We start from the raw sequence: 21,862 nt of genomic DNA on the forward strand, positions 1-21,862 counted from the left end.
AAAAAAAAAAAAAAAAAAGAAAACCTGTACACAATTGTTTACTCCCAAATACCCAACCTATTGAAATGGTGGGTTTTTTAAAAAACTTTTTATGTAGAAATGATATCGCCAGCTGAGGGCGGTGACTTATGCCTGTAATCCCAGAACTTTAGGAGGCCTCCATCTCAAAAAAAAGAAAGAAAAAAAATGCTATTGCTGGGCGTGGTGGCTCACGCCTGTAATCCTAGCACTTTGGGAGGCCGAGGCGGGTGGATCACCTGAGGTCAGGAGTTCGAGACCAGCTTGGCCAACATGGCAAAATCCCGTCTCTACTAAAAATACAAAAATTAGCCAGGCATGGTGGCACACACCCGTAATCCCAGCTACTTGGGAGGCTGAGGAAGGAGAATCACTTGAAACTGATAGGTGGAGGTTGCAGTGAGCCGAGATCCCACCACTTCACTCCAGCCTGCAGGACAGGAGAGCAAGACTCCGTCTCAAAAAGAGAAAAAAAAGAAAAAAAAGAAATCAAATTTACAGAAAAGCTGCAAGAATAAAATAAAAAACTACCTTATAACCCATATTCATATTTGCCAATTGTTCATTTTGCCTCACATGCTTTAACAATGATTCTCTCTTTCTTCCCCCTACACAGTTTTTTTTCTAAATCATTTAAAAATAAATTATTTAAATCATGTGCTTTTACCCTTGAGCATTTTAGACTATATTTTCAAAGGACAAGAACATTGTCTTATATGACTACAGAATAGGTAACCTCAAGAAATTCAACATTGATATACTACTTTTACATAATCTGTCATATTCCAGTTGTGTCAGTCAACCCAGTAACCTATTTCATATAGTATTCTTTCTCTACCAGTACAGAATCCAATACTGGCTCACATATTGTGATCAATTACCATCTGTCTTTAGTCATAGAGAGGGAGTCTCGATTCATTTCCTAACTACTATCGATATACCTGACCAACTGGATCTCTGTTATAAGGGAAGAATATCTCAACGTAGGAGCTGACTACATCTTACTCCTGTATTCAACTTATACTTGTTGTATCTAATATAGCTAAGAATCTATGACTGATGTGGGCTTATTTAAAACAAAAGCTCATATTCCTCTACTTATTAATACAACAAAAATGCATAAATTAATATTTTTGAGCAGCTTTTTAAAGCATCTCCTTTTGAGGTTAAATGACCTCTAGGGTCATGGAGTGACCGTAAATCTTTAGTACTACTCAGTTATTTAAAGAAATTGATCCAGATAGGAGATTGACTCATAAGGTAAATACTGTTAGAAATAGGTTTAGAAAAATATAGACAGAAAAAAAATCTAACAATAGCAATTTTTGGTATGTCTGATAACGTGACTTTGTCAGAAAATCCTGTTTAGTATGAAACAAAATGAGAAAAAAAGATTATTGTCTACTTGATATAACATTCATATAGATTTGATAATGATAACCTGGAAAGCAAAAGAAAAAGGGTATGACTGAGTTTATTATAAATGAAAAGAAATAAGGGAGAGGTCATAAAAAGGAAAGGAACATAGAAGTGTTTTGTGTGTTTTCATCTCCAAACACACAAGAGGCTTTATATTTACTACTTACCTTTTTTTTTTTTTTTTTTATTATATTTTAAGTTCTAGGGTACATGTGCATAACGTGCAGGTTTGTTACATATGTATACTTGTGCCATGTTGGTGTGCTGCACCCATCAACTCGTCAGCACCCATCAATTCGTCATTTATATCAGGTATAACTCCCAATGCAATCCCTCAAATTGTAGGCACACGCAATTTTCTCTTTTTTTTTGAGACGGAGTCTCGCTCTGTCGCCCAGGCTGGAGTGCAGCGGCGCGATCTCAGCTCACTGCAAACTCCGCCTCCTGGGTTCACGCCATTCTCCTGCCTCAGCCTCCCGAGTAGCTGGGACTACAGACGCCCGGCTATTTTTTTGTATTTTTTAGTAGAGAGGGGGTTTCACCGTGTTAGCCAGGATGGTCTCAATCTCCTGACCTTGTGATCCGCCCGTCTCAGCCTCCCAAAGTGCTGGGATTACAGGCTTGAGCCACCGCGCCCGACCACCTTTAAAAAAAAAATGCCTTGGGCCAGGCGCTGTGACTCACACCTGGAATCCCAGCACTTTCGGAGGCCGAGGAGGGTGGACCATTTGAGGTCAGGCATTCAAGACCAGCCAGGCCAACATGGTGAAACCCTGTCTCTACTGAAAATACAAAAATTAGCCTGGCGGTAGTGGCACACGCCTGTAATCCCAGCTACTCAGGAGTCTGAGGCAGGAGAATTGCTTGAGCCTGGGAGGCAGAGGTTGCGATGAGCCAAGGTCGCACCACTGCATTCCTGCCTGGGTGACAGAGTAAGACCCTGTCTCAAAAAATAAAAATAAAAAATAAAATGCTTTATTTATTTTTCTAGGTGGGAGCTGCTCTAAGACCAGCCTTTTCACAAGATACACCATCAGATATAATAGCGAAAGCTTGCCAGGTAAGGAGAAAAATGGGACTTTGTATAGTTGTCTTCTATAAATTCATAGATATCTTAGCATTTAACTTGTGTGAAAGAATAGAGAAAAATTTGGGAGACAAACATGGGAGGATCGCTTGAACCCAGGCGTTTGAGATCAGCCTGGGCATCATGGGGAAACCCCATCTTTACAAAAAAATACAAAAATTAGCTGGGCATGGTGACATACACCTGTAGTCCAGGCTACTCGGGAGGCTGAGGTTGGAGGATATCTTGAGCCTAGGAGGTCAAGGCTACAATGACCCAAGATTGCACCACTGCACTCCAGCCTGGGCAACAGAGCGAGACCCTGTCTCAAAAAAAAAAAAAAAGAGCAAAACTAAGTAATATTTTTATCTTGGAAATACAACAGTGGCAGTTTTCCTTTTTATTCTGTATGAAATGATGAAATAATAATTAGGTAATAAACATTGTGGTTGAAACATTGTTTTTGACCACACATTATGAAAATTTTGCTAGTTTGTGGGTATTAAATCATCCTAAAGAGAATTTCACAATATAGACATTTCATTGCAAAATTAATCCCAGGGAATTATTCTCACCTTATTATATCTGAGAAGGCTCAAAAAAATACCACCAAAAAATGGCACATTTTCTTTTTTTTTGGAGGCTGAGTCTTGCTCTCTCGCCCAGGCTGGAGTGCAGTGGCGTGTGATCTCGGTTCACTGTAACCTCCTCCTCCCGGGTTCAAGCAGTTCTCCTGCCTCAACCTCCTGAGTAGCTGGGATTACAGGCGCCCGCCACTATACCCAGCTAATATTTGTATTTTTAGTAGAGACAGTGTTTCACATGTTGGTCAGGCAGGTCTCAAACTCCTGATCTTGTGATCCCCCAGCCTTGGCCTCCCAAAGTGCTGGTATTACAGGCATGAGGCACCGCTCCCAGCCCCCAAAAGACGTGTATTTTCTTATGCCTTTAATCAGTTTCTCTTTTTCATATGCTTCAGTTTGAAAAAGGATTCATGTATTAAGCTCTAATCTTTTAGGAAATCAGGTTATTTGTCTGCTTACCTAAAGACAGAAGAGAAGCAACTCTCTTCTTCCTAGTTTTCTGGAGTACAGTGCTGTGGTCCGTCATTTTTGCTTAGAATCCATGGCCAAGCTTCATGTAACCTCTATGCAGAGAAGATTCTGCAATAATAGGTTTAAAATTCTGACTTTATTCTCTCTGTAGCTGAATACGAGTTTGCCCCTTCCTTCCAGTTTTGAGATTGATATCTCTGAAACCTTAATGGTAGGCAGTCTTCAGAGAAATTAACTCTTTTCACTGACAGGAGACCAGAGAGAGAAGAAACGTTGTTGATAAGAGATAGGTCTCTGGATCATGGTGCACACCTTCAAGTTCAACTAGGTAATTTGGTTTGGGATACTGCCACACAAATATCAAAAAATTACTGTCCATATGTAAATAAGTGTATCGTGATTATGTTTCAGAGCACAGCATTTAAGCAGACAAAATCTCCTACAATGCTCCTGATCATTAGAAAAGCAAAGGCTATTAGAATTTTATCTTGTATGTGAGTATTGAATTTGCCTTAAACTTATTTCTTTTGTGGCCCTAGCTGCGTTTTTTTATAAGAAGTTTCCTTTTTTCTAGTGGCAGGCTTAAATTTGTGACCTCCTTTCCTTCTATTGCTGGGAGGCAACCTGGTTTCCTAACAGGTAAAGCTGTAGGTTACAATTTCCTTTCCTTAAAGGAAAGTAAGGAGTTGGCCTACATGATATCCTCGCCTGTTTGTTAGAACGAATGTCATGTTAAGAAACGTTAAAATCAGGGTAACTCTTCGATTATAAGAAGGACCCTCAGTTGTCACACAACCGGGTACAGTAATCAGTGGATCAATCAAAAATTATTTAAAGTAGGGTCAGATCATGAACATAATGCATACTTAAATATTTCATTTCAGCATAAAACTTTTAAATGTACATTCATTCAGCAGTCTTTTGATGTAGGGCAAAGTCTTTTCTCTGAATATTATTTTACTAATTCAGTGCTACTTTGTCATTCTTCATAAATAAACTCCATAATGCATTATCTGTGATTCTACTTTCAGATTTTTTTTTTTTTTTTTTTTGAGACAAAGTTTTGCTCTTGTCCAGGCTGGAGTACTGCGGCTTGATCTTGGCTCACTGCACCCTCCACCTCCCAGGTTCAAGTGATTCTCCTGTCTCAGCCTCCTGAGTAGCTGGGATTACACGTGTACGCCACGATGCCCAACTAATTTTTTGTATTTTTAGTAGAGATGGGGTTTTACCATGTTGGCCAGGCTGGTCTTGAGCTCGTGGCCTCAGGTGATCCACTCACCTTAAGCCTCCCAAAGTGCTGGGATTACATGTGTGAGCCACCACACCTGTTTTTTTTTTTTTTTTTTTTTTTGGAGACATAGTCTCCCTTTGTTGCCCAGGCTATAGTGCGGTGGTGTGATCTTGGCTCCCTGTGACCTCCACCTCCCGGGTTCAAGTGATTCTCCTGCCTCAGCCTTCCAAGTAGCTGGGATTACAGGTGTGTGCCACTATGCCCAGCTAATTTTTGTATTTTTAGTAGAGATGAGGTTTTGCCATGTTGGCCAGGCTGGTCTCTAACTCGTAACCTCAGGTGATCCACCCACCTCGGCCTCCCAAAGTGCTGGGATTACAGGCATGAGCCACCGTGCCCGGCCTAGTTTCTGATTCTTTAATGTGAAGAAAGTACTTAGGTTTTTGCAAAGAAAGCTTAGTGCCGAATTCCTAATCTTTATAATTTTCCCCAACTTTTATATTTCTACCAAATTTCACAGATTTATCAAATCTTTCCCATATGTTCTTTAGTTTCCTTAGGAGTAACAACTCTTTCTTTTCACATTCATATTTAATTTCTTTTCACTTTAAATTTAATTATTTTTCAGCAGTTTTGACTGGCATTTTAAATTTTGCCATCATATGTCCTTAATTGGTAACAATCAGTTAAAAATGTCCTTATTAATTTTATTAAAATTAGTTTTGAATTCTTTGAGAATAAAATTTGATATAAATACTTACTCTTAACTTTTAAAACGTTTTCAATGTAGGAACTCAAGTCCATTAGCCATGATTTGAAACCCAAATGCTGTGAAAACCAAAAGCTTTTTTTATCATTTATTTGGCAGCAAAACCTGAGCTGACTTGTACTCATTTGGCTCTGATGTGAAGCTACGTGAGATTGTAGCATTGGTTGGTTAATCTTTCTTATTGTGATTTGTAATACATTTTGTTGCAGATACATCTATGTGCTAATTATGGGGTGCTGCCACACATCTTGCTAGGTGTATTCTTTAATGAGGTTCAGGTACCTTATTACCTTTTACCCAAAAGTTGTGAACTCTGAAAAAAATCTTGGTCCAAGGATTTCAGATAAGAAAGTAAGGGCATGTAATTATTGTTGATAAAGTTGACACTATGAGACCACCCCTTCCTTCCTGAAATTCTTCCCTTGGCTCCATTGGCACTGCACTTGCCTGCTTTTTCTTTTGTTTTTCTGGTGTTTTCTTTTCAATTTCTTTATTCTTATTCTACTTGTCCCTTAAGTGTAACTGTATTCCATCTGGTCTGGCTTTAAGGCTTTTTTTTTTTTTAAACCTGTCCTTGAAAAAAAATTAACTAATAATACTTTAGTTATCACCTTTGTGTGGGAATTCCTAGGGTTATGTAATTACCCTTGAACTTGCTCCTGAAATCCAGACCCAAGTTTTTCATTGCCTGCTGAATATCTTTCCACAAGTCTCTTAGTGGCACTTTGAACTCAGCATGTAAAAATGTTCAAAATTAAAATCATGCTCTCTCACTTCTCATCTCCACTTCGTTTCCTTTGTTCCCTATCATCCCCGTAAAGCAGTAGTATCACCTTCCTTCCATTCAAGTCAGAAGCTTCAACAATCAGCATTTGGCAATTGTTGATTCCTTACTCTTTTTGTATCTCCCTTCACCCTTCCCCTAAAATAGCTAATTGGTTTCCATATCCTGGGATTTCTAACTACAAGTCTGTCTCAGATGCCTCTCCTTTTTTATTCCATTCCCAGTTTGATCCATATCCTCTCTGTTCTATGGTATTGTTGAAGACACTTAACATATTACTTACTATCTATATACATTTTTTCTTACACATAAGTACTGGAACAGTTTTCCTAAAGCACAATTCTAATAATATGATCCTCCTGTCCAGAAGCCATAGAAACTCACAATTGCTTACAGAATGAGTGTGAATTCATTTTCCATGGAATTTAAATTTTACCTTAATCTAATCCCAGTTAACTTTCCTAATCACATTTCTTCCTCATGTAACTGTCCTATGTCTATACACACAAACCCTCTTAACACCTAAACATTCCCATTTCTCCTGCTAGAATTAATCTCTCCCTTGTCTGTCTTTAAGTGTCGTATTACAGTGGTAAAACATTCCCGTGTGTTCATTCAATCTGTGTTTTCTTACTTGAGGGTAGGGACTAGATTTTTTTTTCCTCTTCCTTTTTATTTTTTGAGGTGGAGTCTCGCTCTGTCGCCAGGCTGGAGTGCAGTGGCGTGATCTCGGCTCACCGCAACCTCTGGCTCCCTGGTTCTAGCGATTCTCCTGCCTTAGCCTCCCGAGCAGCTGGGATTACAGGCATGCGCCACCACTCACACCCCCAGCTAATTTTTGTATTTTTAGTAGAGACAGGGTTTCACCATGTTGGCCAGGATGGTCTCAATCTCCTGACCTCGTGATCTGCCTGACTCGGCCTCCCAAAGTGCTGGGATTACAGGCGTGAGCCACCGCACCCAGCCTCTTTTTTTTTTCTTTTTTTTTTAAGTCCCCTTCATAGCAGCTAGCATAACCCTTTGCCTGTGGTAAGCAGAAATTTTGTTGAAGAATTATTCAAGACTGAACTGGGTGGAAAATTATTTCTGTTAACATTTTTGTTAAAGTACACAGTGGAAACATGTTAAGTAAGTCCTATTTTGTTTTCTACATAGGAGAACAATAAAATCTGTGCTTACCATTGATATAAAAATATCAGCCGGGCACGGTGGCTCATGCCTGTAATACCAGCACTTTGGGAGGCTGAGGCAGGCAGATCACAAGGTTAGCAGATCAAGACCATCCTGGCTAACATGATGAAACCCCATCTCTACTAAAAATACAAAAATTAGCCAGGCGTGGTGGTGGGCGCCTGTAGTCCCAGCTACTTGGGAGGCTGAGGCAGGAGAATTGCTTGAACCTGGGAGGCGGAGCTTGCAGTGACCCGAGATCACGTCACTGCACTCCAGCCTGGGTGACAGAGCGAGACTCCGTTTCAAAATCATCATCATCATCATCATCAAAGCATAGCATTGGGTAGTTTATTTTACTTCTTTCTTTGGTTTTCTTTTGTGTTTTATCTGCTAGGAAAAAAATCATTTATTCCATTTTCTTATACAGTGTTAATTTTTTTTACACAAAAGTTTTTGAATTCTCTTTGTCTAGGTATGTAGTACATGGATTGGAAGTGGAGTTGTCAGTGATCTCAATGATCTCCGTCGAGTACACAATCTTCTTGTTTCTTCTCTGGACAAAGTTCAGGCTGGAAAAGGATCTTCCAGCCAGCTGTACCGAGAGAGTGCCACAACCATGGAAAAACTGGCTGTTCTCAAAGCTTGGGCAGAGGTAATGACTAAACCGCAACCTATTGTTTTTGACCCATTTGTTCATCCATGAGAAAATGTTCCCCTACTTCTGTTGGTAAAAAAAATTTTGTCCCATGATATGGAATACTTTTGAAAATATGTTAATCAGTTTACTGAAAACCTCTGTATTGAGGAAGGGCTGTCCTACATAATATGAGGAAATTAGGTAGGAAAAACTCACAAATATAAATAATAGAAAATATTTTATGCCAAAAATCTTTTCGTTGATTAAATTTCAGGAGACTTGCCACCTTGATATTGAGGCCATAGGGGTTTTGTTTGTTTTTTTTTAAGGTAGGGTCTTTGTGGCCCAGCCTGGGCTTGAACTCCTGGGCCCAAACAGTCCTCCTGCCGCCGCCTTCCGAGTAGCTGGGACTGCAGGCACGCACCACAGTGCCCAGCTTATTTTGTTTTTTAATAGCTAGTTTTACCTTTTTCATTCTCACAGTCACTTTAAAAAAATATATAATTACATTGTTTTAAATTCACTTTTCTAAATTCCTTCTGCCAGTTGCTATAGAATTCTTATCATCTGCCCTCCAGTATTGAAGTAACTAATTCCTTCCTCTACCAGCTCAGTATCTCACTTCCCTATTTTCGTGGTATTATTCAGCAACAGGTAACTGAAACCACAGAAAGTAAAACCACGTTTAAGGGAAGACTATTGGAATTATAATTATTTTAAGCTTTTCCACTAATCTAAGACTAAACTTTTCTCATTCCCTTACTTCCCACCCTCTGATTCATTCAACAAAGTGTTATTTAGCTTCAGCTCTGTCAGGTTAGCAGTTGAGAGTACGGGGGTGAGATATACTACATTTGCTGAGCAACACAAACTGGTAATCAAGTAGATGCAACAAAGGGTAAGGAGTATTATCATAGGATAAATACGAAGTGTTTTGAAACACATAGCAGAGGCACTTACAATAGACTGGAGGCTCAGAAGTAGTCTTTTTGGAGAAAACGATGTTTACACTGAAACATGGAAGATAGGAGGAGATACCAGTTAGGCATGAGGGTGAGGAAGAGGCTGTGTGAAGCTCAGTGCTGTCAACTCTTCCTCTTTGAATCTTCAGCACCTTCCTCTGTACATCCTCTAAAACTGCATACATAGGCCAGGCACAGTGGCTCACGCCTGTAATCCCAGCACTTTGGGAGACTGAGGCAGGTGGATCACCTGAGGTCAGGAGTTTAAGACCAGCCTGGCCAACATGGTGAAACCCTGTCTCTACTAAAAATAGAAAATTAACCTGCATGGTGGCGCATGCCTGTAATCCCAGCTACTTGGGAGGCGAGGCAGGAGAATTGCTTGAACCTGGGAGGCAGAGTTTGCAGTGAGCTGAGATCGCGCCATTGCACTCCAGCCTGGGCAACAAGAGTGAGACTATGTCTCAAAAAAATTAATTAATTAATTAAAAAACTGCACACATTTGTCGACAACTTTATTCTCAGGAATATTTAAGGATATGCACACAAGTTCTGCTACAAGGGTATTTGTTATGGTGTTATTATTCACAAAAAAGTGGAAGTAACCTAAATGTATTTCTTGATCTTGAAAGATGATATTAAGTGACTAGAAAATTGGGGTAGAAATTATACACACACACACACACACACACATATTATTATGTAAAAAACTGTGAGTATGTTTACATAACTGTCTGGACTGTTAACAGCATTGTATCTGAGTAGTAGGATTATGTGTGGTTTTAATTTTCATTTTGCTTATGTTTCTGATTTTTTTCCTTTTTTGTGTAATATTTATAAGAAAATAAGCCTAAAATTTATTTTAAAATAGATCTGAAAAGCTATATTCTCATATATTCAGGGGTTAGCAATGTAAAATAAAGACCCTTTTTTAGAAAGCCATTTTGGCATGGTCCTATTCAGAGTCTAAAATATTTTCCTAGTGAAAAATATTCCAAAATATGGAAAAGAGGTAGTTTACAAAAATGTTTACTTGCAACATTATTTATTAACATGAGAAATGAAATATTTTGTCTTCAAAAGGCCCCCCTGGTATTTCATCTTTCCCTAAGATTCCAATGCCTAAAGGTAAAGAATGAAGAAGGTAATTAATAAATTCACTGTGGGGGGAAAACTGGTGGAATACATCATGGGGTCATCCCACCTTGTAAGTCATTAAAATAATGAATATTGGGCCCCGGGCCCCGCGGTTGGCTCCAAGCCCTTGGTAATCCCAGCCACTTTGGGAGGCCGAGACGGGCGGATCACGGAGGTCAGGAAATCGAGAACATCCTTGGGGTAACCGGGTGAAACTCCGTCTCTACTTAAAAAATAAAAAAATTAAGCCGGGCGAGGCGGTGGCGGGCCGCCTGTAGTCCGCAGCTACTCAGGAGGCTGAGGCAGAGAAATGAACGTAAAACCCGGGAGGGCGGAGCTGCCAGTGAGCTGAGATGCCGACCACTGCAGCTGCCAGCTGGGCAACTGAGGCGAGAAACTGCACATCTCAAAAAAAAAAAAAAAAAAAAAAAAAAAAAAAACCACACCCAACTAAATCGAGAATCTCCTGTACACAAAATTACACTTTAGCAAAGAAGAATATTAAAAACGGGCCCCAGAAATTGAGGTTATGAAGGCATTTTTTAAGCTCTTTTTTTCCAACTTTTTTATAGGCATGATTATAAAATAAATTAATGTTGAGGAAAAAATGCATACATAACGCTTAAGTCTTACAGTGACAGCCCTTGCTTTCCCCCATTGCCTGCAGAGTAAAAAACTTCAACACTTCCAGCTATAACCTGTGCTTCAGTCCTAATATGAGAAACTTGCTCTTTACTTAGATTTTACCATGCAGTTTTCCTATTTCTGTGCTCTTGCTCCTGGCTATCCCTCTGCCCTGTAAGCTCCTTTCGCATCTTGCCGTGAGCAGTGAAGCTTCTGTCCCTAAAAACGTCTTGCACCTTTCTGCACACTCCCCAGGCTAAGATGCGCGTTTTATCTGTGATGGTTCCCTGAGATTCATGCATTCATTGCGTAACTGCGCGGTGTTCATTAGGGTACCCAGACACTGCCACGCCACGGTAAGGAGTATACTAGAAGAATAAATAATTTAAAAGATTATCTTTATGAAAGATAATATTAAAACCAGTATTTAAAAGTTTCTTCTTTTAAGCACTTTTTCACTTTTCCTCTCCATTATAATATTGCGCCTGTGAAATTCTGAAAGCAAAACTAATGTATGTTTTTGTTTTTTTTGGTTTTTTTTTTTTGCTTCCAGTCTTAGAACAATAACAATCAAAGCAAAAGGTGCCTACCTAAGTAAGGATTGATGAGTGAAGGCTTGGAATATACTTAAGAGTGCTTAATCGTGACAAATTTTTCTTTTAAAAATGTTTAGTGGCTGGGCACTTCGGGAGGCCTTGAGGAAAGATGGATCACCTGAGGTCAGGATTTGAGACCAGCCTGGCCAACATGGTGAAGCCCTGACTCTACTAAAAACAAAAATTAGTTTTGGCGTCGGTGGTTGTGTAATCAGCTACCCGGGAGTTCTGAGACAGGAGAATCACTTGAACCTGGGAGATGGAGGTTTTGCAGTAAAAGCTGAGATCGCGCCACTGGCACTCCCAGCCTGGATTACGATCGAGACTCCCATCTAAAAAAAGAAAAAAAAAAAAAATGTGTTGTAACAAATTTAGGGGAGAAAACAAGCATGTAATCACTAGAAGATATGACTATGATATATTCGTAACTTTGGAGAGCCGAAGTCCCTATTTTAGAATTTAGTCAATTACTGTATATTTTCTCTGTGCTATAAGTCTGCTCAGTGTAGGAATAGGGGTAAGACAGTGCTTCTCATCAAGAAACTTGCAGTGTGCCTATATGGATACCGTACTTAGGCTTTCTCGTTAGATACAATGGACATAACACTGTGGAGGGAAGACAGTTTTCTCAAGATGTTTATCTAGCGTAATTCTTTTCTTGCTTGCTGTCATTCCTTTGTTTTTTGTTTTCTCATTAATACGCTATTCAGCTTTGTATGTGCCAGTTGCCAAAGCCTAAATGTATTATAAAAACAAAGGAAAATAAATATGATTCAACAAAGAAGAATCTTTGAAATTATATTTTAGGAAAGTTGCTTTTATGTCTTTTTGGCTCACAAACTAGAGAGAAAGGATATATGTATGTGACTAGCAGATTATATTGGCCAGGCTATCTGTTGTAAAGGCTAGATTGCAAAATATCATTTAAGGTCTGTGTAAGGAGGAGTTCAGAAGGATATTTATGGAAATCCTTTCTGATGTCTCTTTTCGCCTCTCAGCTGCTTACTTTGAATGCCTGGTTGTCTAATAAGTCTAGGAAGGTGGAGGCAGAAAAAGAGTTATACCCTGTGGCAAAAAAAAAAAGGGGGGGGTGCTTTGTCAAGTAGAATGAGGGAAGCCAGAAAAAACTCCGAGAAGCCTACTCAAGGAACATGCCATCAGAGGAAGTCAGAAGTCAGATCAGTTTTTTAAGAAAAATACCTCCAAAGCAAATGGAATTATTCTTTTGTGTTTATCAGGAAATCATGGAGTTGTATATACTTTTCTTTTTTTGAGACAGGATCTCAAATCTGGTGCCCAGGCTGAAGTGCAGTGGCATGATCATAGCTCACTGGAACCTTGAACTCCTGGGCTCAAGCGATCCTTCTGCCTCAGCCTCCCAAGTAGCTGGGACTACAGGCATGTGCCACCATGCCTGGCTAGTATTTTTGTTATTTTTTGTAGAGATAGGGTCTTGCTATATTGCCCAGGCTGGTCTTGACCTCGTGGCTTCAAGTGATTCTCAGCCTCTCTAAGTGCTGGGATTACAGGCTTGAGCCACCTACCCAATCAAAGTATATACTTTCTTTTTTTTTTTTTTTTTTTCTTTTTTTTGAGACAGATCTCACTATGTCGCCAGGCTGGAGTGCAGTGGGGCGATCTCGGCTTACTGCAGCCTCCACCTCCTGAGTTGAAGTGATTCCCCTACCTCAGCCTCCGGAGTAGCTGGGACTACAGGTGCCCACCACCACGCCCGGCTAATTTTTGTATTTTTCATAGAGACAGGGTTTCACTATGTTGGCCAGAATGGTCTCCATCTCTTGACTTCGTGATCCACCCATCTCAGCCTCCCAAAATGCTAGGATTACAGGCGTGAGCCACCGCACCTGGCCAAAGTATACTTTCTAATATCTATACCCAGTTATCTTTGATGATTTAACTGTATTTTTATAATAACTTAAAATATCTTACTGTTTTATCTTATGCCTTGTTATTTTGTCCTCCTAAATATCATCTTAGGTATATGTGGTTGCTATGAATATTAAAAGGAAGCAGAGTCAAAACCAAAAGAGCAATTAAAAATACTGACGATGATGATGATGACTATGGTACCATCGATGAACTGCCACCAGATAGTTTAATAACACTGGTACAACCCGAGCTGCCAACACTCAGTCGCCTGTGGTTAGCAGCATTAAAAGATTATGCACTCTTGACTTTACCAGCTGAATTTTCTAGTCAGCTTCCTCCAGATGGTAAGTATTACGTTCTGAGTTTACTTTTATGGAGTTCAAAGTAGTAGTTAAACAAAATAGAGACGATATAGGCTAGCAACAACAGTTACTATAGTAACACTTTAAATTCTGTGACTTAAGTTTGATGTCTCAGAGTACGTACTGTATATTGAATTTGTAGATGGAAGATATAGCATAGAGCTTTTTTGTTGGCTGAAGCGAACATATTAGCAAGCGCTGTTACAATAATAGCTGTGTGAGCTAGGGTATTCTAAATAGCTATGGATAGCAAGTCATTATGCATAACCATAGATGTATATTGCTGTACTGTTCAATGTGTGTATTTTCATATTCTCTTTCAGATTCCTAGTGTGCCAATAAATTATGTTCCTAAAGTGCTTTGCAAATTGTACTTTAGTTTTCTTATTGAAATCAGTATAGAAATCATCAACATTTTTTTCTGTTTAGAAAGTGTGTTATCAGTTCCTACTCGAAGAACCCCTTCTCCTTCCTGTATATTAATGATAAGAATAATGGAGTTTCCCCTACCCTCTTTTTTCCTTCCTTAATCCGTCATAATAGCAAGGAGTGATGAGGAAGTCCTCAGTGTTAGTAGTGGAAACAACAGGAGGTGGAGAGGATTAGCAGGAGAAGAAAGAAACAGAAGGAAGAAATGGAGTTCCCTGGTTATGGTAGAAAGAGAAGACAGTAGGGTGTTAGGAGCCACTGGTAGCAATGAAGAGGTAAATTCTGTGACAACAGGGTAAGGAAAGGTAAGAATACTTAGTGAAATCAGCAGTAGCAGAGGAAAGGCTGGAAAACTAGCATCAGTGAGGAAGAGACAGGTATTCCAGTTCATCAGCTACAGAAAAGGGGTTACTTTTGGTGACTTTATAAAGAGGAGAAGCCCTTTGGCTAGATTTCTCTTTTGTATGTAACGGGTATTTTTGTTAGTGGTTCATAAATGAGCAAACATTTATATTAGTAATGTTTTGGCTGGGCGCAGTGGCTCACACCTGTAATCCCAGCACTTTGGGAGTCTGAGGTGGGTGGATCGAGAGTTCGAGACCAGGCTGGCCAGCATGGTGAAACCCCATCTCTACTAAAAATACAAAAAATTAGCTGGGTGTGGTGGCGCATGCCTGTAGTCCTAGCTACTCAGGAGACTGAGGCAGGAGAATTGCTTGAACCCAGCAGGAGGAGGTTGCAGTGAGCCAAGATCACACCACTGCACTCCAGCCTGGGTGGCAGAGCGAGACTTCTTCTCAAAAAAAAAAAAAAGGTAATGTTTTTAATTGATTTGATTGTTTTACAGGTGGAGCATTTTATACCCCTGAAACTATTGATACAGCTAGACTTCACTATCGGAATTCCTGGGCCCCAATTCTCCATGCGGTGGCACTTTGGTTAAATAGCACAGGATTTACGTGCTCAGAGTCTACAGAAGCAGCAGCAATATCTGGTTTACAAAAACGTTCTACATCTGTCAGTTTAAACCAGGCATCAGGAGCAGTGGGTAGTGCTAAATCTTTGCCAGAAATTAACAAAGACAGAATGCATCTGATTTTAGGTAGGTCTGTTATATTAACATATTTCAAGATTTATCACTTCTGAAAATTAATATCTTTCATTTTAAAGCTATGGAAAGATTTTGTGCAGTATAGCACAGTTCAGAGAACGAAAAGTGAAAGGATTTTTCACCTCACCTTAGAAATTGTTAATTGAATTTTTAACCTACAAATTAAATTATTAAAAACTACTGAAACTACTTAGCTGTCATGTTCATTCACAGAGCAGTATCTAATAATTTTCAGTAAAAAAACTTAATATGTTTTTTATTCAACAACTTGTTTTCGTTTTACTTGGCACTTAACCAGTTATCCTATTAAGAAAAAAACGTTTAAGCAGATTTCAGTGAATCCTAATGTAAAATTGCTTTATAGATGCTTTTGTTTGTTTGTTTGTTTGTTTTTGAGACAGAGTTTCACTCTTGTTGCCCAGGCTGGATTGCAATGGCGTGATCTCGGCTCACCGCAACCTCCACCTCCTGGGTTCAAGCGATTCTCCTGTCTCAGCCTCCCAAGTAGCTGGGATTATGGGCATGCATCACCACGCCTGGGTGATTTTGTATTTTTAGTAGAGATGGGGTTTCTCCATGTTGGTCAGGCTGGTCTCGAACTTCTGACCTCAGATGATCCGCCCACCTCCGCCTCCCAAAGTGCTGGGATTACAGACGTGAGCCACTGTGCCTGACTATAGATGCTTTTTTAACATTTAAGAATGTATACATTGTAGCCGGGCGCGGTGGCTCAAGCCTGTTATCCCAGCACTTTGGGAGGCCGAGACGGGCGGATCACGAGGTCAGGAGATTGAGACCATCCTGGCTAACACAGTGAAACCCCGTCTCTACTAAAATACAAAAAACTAGCCGGGCGAGGTGGCGGGCGCCTGTAGTCCCAGCTACTCAGGAGGCTGAGGCAGGAGAATGGCATGAACTCGGGAGGCGGAGCTTGCAGTGAGCTGAGATCCGGCCACTGCACTCCAGCCTGGGTGACAGAGCAAGATTCTGTCTAAAGAATTTATACATTGTAATGAAGCTTTTGGTGATCTTATGTTTTCTGGGGTTGAAAAGGAACACAATAAAGTGTAATTATGGGATTCATCAGTAGGTCTCATAAGTGAAAATGTGAAAAACTTCCAAAACATTAACTTTGCCCTTATGTAAATTAAAAACAGTTGTTTCCTATGATACCCATTGTGCCTCTATAACTTGCCATTTAAAACTTTGTATACATGAAAATTATTTGGCTACCATTTAATGAAAAGCAATTTTATAATGTTTGTAAATTTTTTTAATGTATTATTTTAAAAGTCCTAGAAATAAAAACTTATTATCTTCATAATCAACCTGATGGCATGGGAATTCCTTGTTTCACACATAGCTAATTTGAATATTAACCTAATCGCAAAACTACAACCTTGTGTTGAGCTTGGCTGCTTAAGTTGGAAGCCATTTTGAACTCTAAGGCATTATTACATAAATATACGTTAAGGTAATCTGTAAAAACATAAATAGAGAAGAAATATGGGATCAAACAGCATAAAGTGTTTTATAAGTGAAAAAACATGTTTTTATTTTGTGCATTTCAGGTGTGAGTATACAGTTTCTTTGTTCCCCTAGACCTGAAGAGCCCATTGAACATGTTACAGCATGCCTACAGGCCTTACATACCTTGTTAGACTCTCCTTATGCTCGAGTCCATATCGCAGAAGATCAGGTACAGTGTATTGCTATGACAGATAATTGTGTGTTTTTTTCCGAGTATTGCTTTACAATGGAAAAAAGGATGGAATTTTTTTCTGTATTGGATCCTATTTTAACATGATATGAGTACACTGACTCCCTGTATTTATTCACCCAGTTACTTGTACTCTGTGCCTGGTCTGCCCCAAACATGGTTTGAGGTTATAGATAGTGAAAGCAGTTTCACTGTGCCTGAATTAGGAGATAAGTACAGTGTGATAAGTGCTATTTTAGTGCATGTAAGGCTGAGAATAGAGAGGAGGAGCCCGATGTTGTGATAGGAAAGCAAAGGATGGTTTCTCAGCGTGGGCAATGGTTGAATCAAATCTTCAAGAGGAATTCGTGAGGCAACACAAGCAGGATGGGTTTTCCTCTCAGAAAGAATAGCGAATAGAAACACTAGGAGGCATGAGAGAACACGGCAAGTTCAAGGGCATTGCCATTTACTATGGCTGATATGAATGGAACATGAGGTTGTTAGATGAGGCTGGACAACAAGGTGAAGACCAAATCATGAAGGTTTCTTGATGACATGTAGAAGAGTTTGAACCCTATCCTGAAAGTGATAGGGAATCATTAAAAATGTTTAAGTAGAGGAATGATGTCACTAACTTTATATTTCAGAAGGATCATTCTGTCAACCCATAGAGGTAGGTTGCTTTGTAAGAGATGCGAAGGGTGACGGAGGCCAGCTCTGAGGCTTTTTTCATAATTCCAGATAAGTAACAAGTACATTAGCCTAGGAAGGCTGAATAAAAGAAGAAGAAAAGAGGAGCAGGATTGGAAGCTTGAGGATAAATAGCATTTAAAAATTGAGAAGAAGGGAATAAATCAACAGTGGAAACTACTAGAGAGGTTGGAGGAGAACCAAAAGAGAACAGAGTTATCAAAGACAAGGGAGGAGTTTCAAGAAGGGTAGACAGTCTCAAAAGAAAGAATAGAGTAAATGAGCACAGAAATGAATCTAGAGGAGACTATTGGTGACTTCCCGCAGAGGATTGTTTGAGGTGACTAGTAGCCAGATAGTAGGAAGATCAAGGAGTGAATAAGACAGTAAAGGAAGTGGAAGCATCTAGGCTGGGGAAGGAAGGAGCAAGATACATAGAGGAGGACATGGGGTAGATAAAAGGATCTGGAGGCTTTGGGAGTGCAGGGGGGACATTAGATTAGAAAAACTTGAGCATTGTCATTATACTGAGGAGAGTAGCCTAACTAGAGAGAGAAGTTGAAAACGTTTGAGATATGATCAGAGCCCTTGAAGAATCCCTAGGAAGTCAAATAGGATAGGATAGGAAATAAGGAAAGATTAACCTCAGATTAAGGAAAGATTAACCTCAGATTAAGCCCCAGATAAGAGGCTGAACACATGATCTTAAGGAAAGAGGTAGAGGTGGCTTTGGTTGCAGTTAAGCATTTTCCCCCTCTTTGAAATTTCAGTTAGGTTCGTTGGATGGATTTGATGTGTAAGATTGTGCGTAGAAGCTTAAAGCGGGTGGTGACAGTTTGTAGTAGTTACTGAAGTGAATAGAAGAGGAACTCACCAAAAATTTCTACAATCTCTGGTAAGCAGAGGTTGTAGAAATTCTTGGATATTCAGCTCAGGTTAGAAATTATAAATTTTAGCCGCATTGGACTCTGCAATACTGTTTAGCTCAATTATTTCCTTCCAATACGAGAATGATCATCTTTGAATATAAAGCATATTTAAATATGTAGATAATAAATCATTTGTTGCTTGAAAATATACATCGGGGTAAAATGTGACCGTTTCTCAAGATTTTTACAATGTTCTTATTTGTTACATAGTCCTATATTTTAATTTTAGCTACCCAGTTTCTTTTTTTACATATGTATTTTCTCAGATTTTAACAATATAAATTTATCCTTTGACATTGAAATTAATTAAATGTATTTGTATTTATTTGTATTAGCTAATAGGTGTTGAGTTGCTGAGTGTTTTGCACCGCCTCCTATTGACCTGGAATCCATCATCTGTCCAGCTGTTGGTTACTGGAGTTGTACAACAGATAGTAAGAGCTGCTCAGGATTATTTGCAAGAAAAAAGAAACACTCTAAGTAAGCAGTAGAAATTACACGAACTTGAAGTAAATCTTATTTTATACTGAAAAAAATTTTTTTAAATATTAATGCCAGGACATACTTCTGTAGTTTTTCTTTTCTTTTTTAGAGACAGGGTCTCATTCTGTCACCCAAGCTGGAGCGCAATGATGTGATTATAGTTCAGTGTAGTCTCTAACTCCTGAGCTCAAGATCCTCCTGCCTTAGCCTTCTGAGTAGCTGGGACTATAGGCGCACTCCACCAAGCCCAGCTAATTTTTTTTTTTTTTTTGCGGGGGACAGTCTCACTCTCAAGAGCCCAGGCTAAAGTGCAGTGGTGCAATCTCGGCTTACTGCAGCCTCAAACTCCCAGGATCTTCCCACCCCAGCCTCCAGAGTACCTGGGATTACAGACACACACCACAACGCCCAGCTGATTTTTGTATTTTTGGTGGAGACAGGTTTTTGCCATGTTACCCAGGCTGGTCTTGAACCCCTGAGCCCAAGCGGTCCGTCCATCTCAGCATCCCAAAGTGCTGAGATTACAGGTTTGAGCCACAGCACCTGGCCAGAAGTTATTAATTTTAAAAAAATAATAATCATACATTTAGAAGATTTGAAATTGATTTTATTTTCATTAGAAAGGACCAAATGAAATTGCTGAGAGTCGACTGTTTTTCACCTTTTGTCAGTTTAATCTGGTTCAACCTAACATATGTGTTATTTCTATTACAAAATATATACCCAATAAAAATATGTGATAAAGATTTTCCAGGTGAAAAATGAACTGTCTGTTACCTTTAAGGACAGATCAATGCACAGAATTCTAGGAAAGCAGAAAATGATACAGAAAAAGACATGTGACATCAGTTAGGCATTTACTTGTAAATTCTTTTGAAGGAATTTCCTAAATATACTTGTTGTGTTGTTTTACGTACTTTTTTTTGGTTGGAAATTTCACCAAATTATCTTTTACCTCAGATGAAGATGATATGGAAAAAGAGGCCTGTACTGTATTGGGAGAAGGAGGTGACAGCGGTGGTCTCATTCCTGGAAAATCTCTTGTGTTTGCAACTATGGAACTGCTGATGTTCATTTTAGTACGGCATATGCCACATCTCAGTACCAAGGTGTCAGACTCTCCAAGTCACATAGCCACTAAAACTCGACTATCAGAAGAAAGTGCTCGTTTGGTGGCAGCCACAGTTACCATACTCTCTGATTTACCATCCCTTTGTTCACCCGCTGGTACGGTATTGATCGGTATTTGGAAATGCATTATATTACAGTAGACAAAGATGAGCTTGCCTTTGATTTTAAGCGCTGTAATAACTTAGTTTCCTCTTAAATCTCAAATGAGAAATAAGAAGCTGGTCTTTTTTTAAGGTTTTGTCTACCTTTAGGAGCCTATGAAGATTAAAGATTCAGAAAGTCACAAACCTAAGGTGCTCTTTCCAGGTGTGTTTCAAATAAGACATGGGACTACAGGTTGAGGAAAGACAGTGTCAGCAGATAGACATAAAGTGGAATAACTAAACTCTATTTTCCAATCTGGTTGCTACTCTTGAACAACACAGAAAAACTCAGGGCTAGGCGCGGTGGCTCACGCCTATAATCCCAGCACTTTGGGAGGCTGAGGCGGGTGGATCACCTGAGGTCAGGAGTTCATGACCAGCCTGACCAACATGGTGAAACCCCGTCTCTACTAAAAATGCAAAAAATTTAGCAGGGTGTGGTGGCACATGCCTGTAATCCCAGCTACTCAGGAAGCCGAGGCAGGAGAATTGCTTGAACCCAGGAGGCAGAGGCTGCAGTGAGCCGAGTTCGTGCCATTGCACTCCAGCCTTAGCGACAGAGGGAGACTCTTGTCTCAAAAAAAAAAAAGAAAGAAAAAAGAAAACTCAAGAAGGTCAGAGGAGAATGACAGCCAACTTTAAGGAACACTGAAAGAAATTATGGCTGAAAAAAAGTAACAGCTGGCTGCAGATATTGAAGAACTGTTGAATGTAAAAGTAGACTTTCCCTTTGTTTTATCCAGAACAAGATTGTCCAGCCCACCGCCTAGCATGGCTTTGAATTTCACCAACACAAATTCAAAAACTTTCTTAAAACATTATGAGATTTCTGCGTGGACTTTTTTTTTATTTTTGGCTCATCAGCTGTTGTTACTGTTAGTGTATTTTATGTGTGGCCCAAGACAATTCTTCCGGTGAGGTTCAGGGAAGCCAAAAGATTAGACATTCCTGATCTAGAAGGTAAAAACGGTATCAGTAGATAAAGAGGTAAATTTCAGCTCAACACAAGGAAGACCTTTCTACCTTTTAGAGTTACCCTACATATTTGAAAATAATGACTTCTCCATCATTGGAGTTTTACAAGCAGAGGCTACAATGGCTGTAGGTCAGAGTGGTGAAGGGATTTTTTCCTTTTGTGGGAGGTTGAATTTTCATGACCTAGAATTTTTAGTTGCAAATTCTAGGATTATTTCATTTCTTCTTTCCTTGCCCCAATAGTCCTTGTACTTTTCTGGCTTGATTAGGTTGACTTTAGTACACTGAGGATTGATTATATGTCTTACAATTGCTGTAAAATTCACCAAGTTACTCAGATGCTTCTCACAATATCTGGTAGTGTTTTTTTCCTGTTTTTCTGTCTTCCTTTTTCATTTTCATTGCAAAGGGCATGAAATATTAAATAGGTGAAGTATTAGAAGTAATAAAAACAAGGCTAGCTGAAAAAAGAAAGAAAATACCAATTCTGTCTTTGAAATGCTATGACACTTTCTTATTTTCTTTTTCAAGCATTGAATTATA

At 39.4% G+C, this 21,862-nt stretch overlaps 1 protein-coding gene across 1 annotated transcript in view; it reads left to right on the forward strand.

The window, feature by feature from the left end:
- Positions 1-21,862, forward strand: part of HEATR5B (HEAT repeat containing 5B) — a 118,379-nt gene that overhangs the window by 78,902 nt on the left and 17,615 nt on the right. The window contains 8 exon segments of the mRNA XM_017859688.1: positions 2,429-2,497; positions 7,991-8,170; positions 13,473-13,510; positions 13,512-13,708; positions 15,003-15,257; positions 16,838-16,965; positions 18,923-19,067; positions 20,031-20,297. Of these exon segments, the coding sequence (XP_017715177.1) occupies positions 2,429-2,497; positions 7,991-8,170; positions 13,473-13,510; positions 13,512-13,708; positions 15,003-15,257; positions 16,838-16,965; positions 18,923-19,067; positions 20,031-20,297 (1,279 nt within the window).

Source organism: Rhinopithecus bieti, unplaced genomic scaffold, assembly GCF_001698545.2.
Source record: "Rhinopithecus bieti isolate Rb0 unplaced genomic scaffold, ASM169854v2 scaffold_51154, whole genome shotgun sequence".
Lineage (NCBI taxonomy): Eukaryota > Metazoa > Chordata > Mammalia > Primates > Cercopithecidae > Rhinopithecus > Rhinopithecus bieti.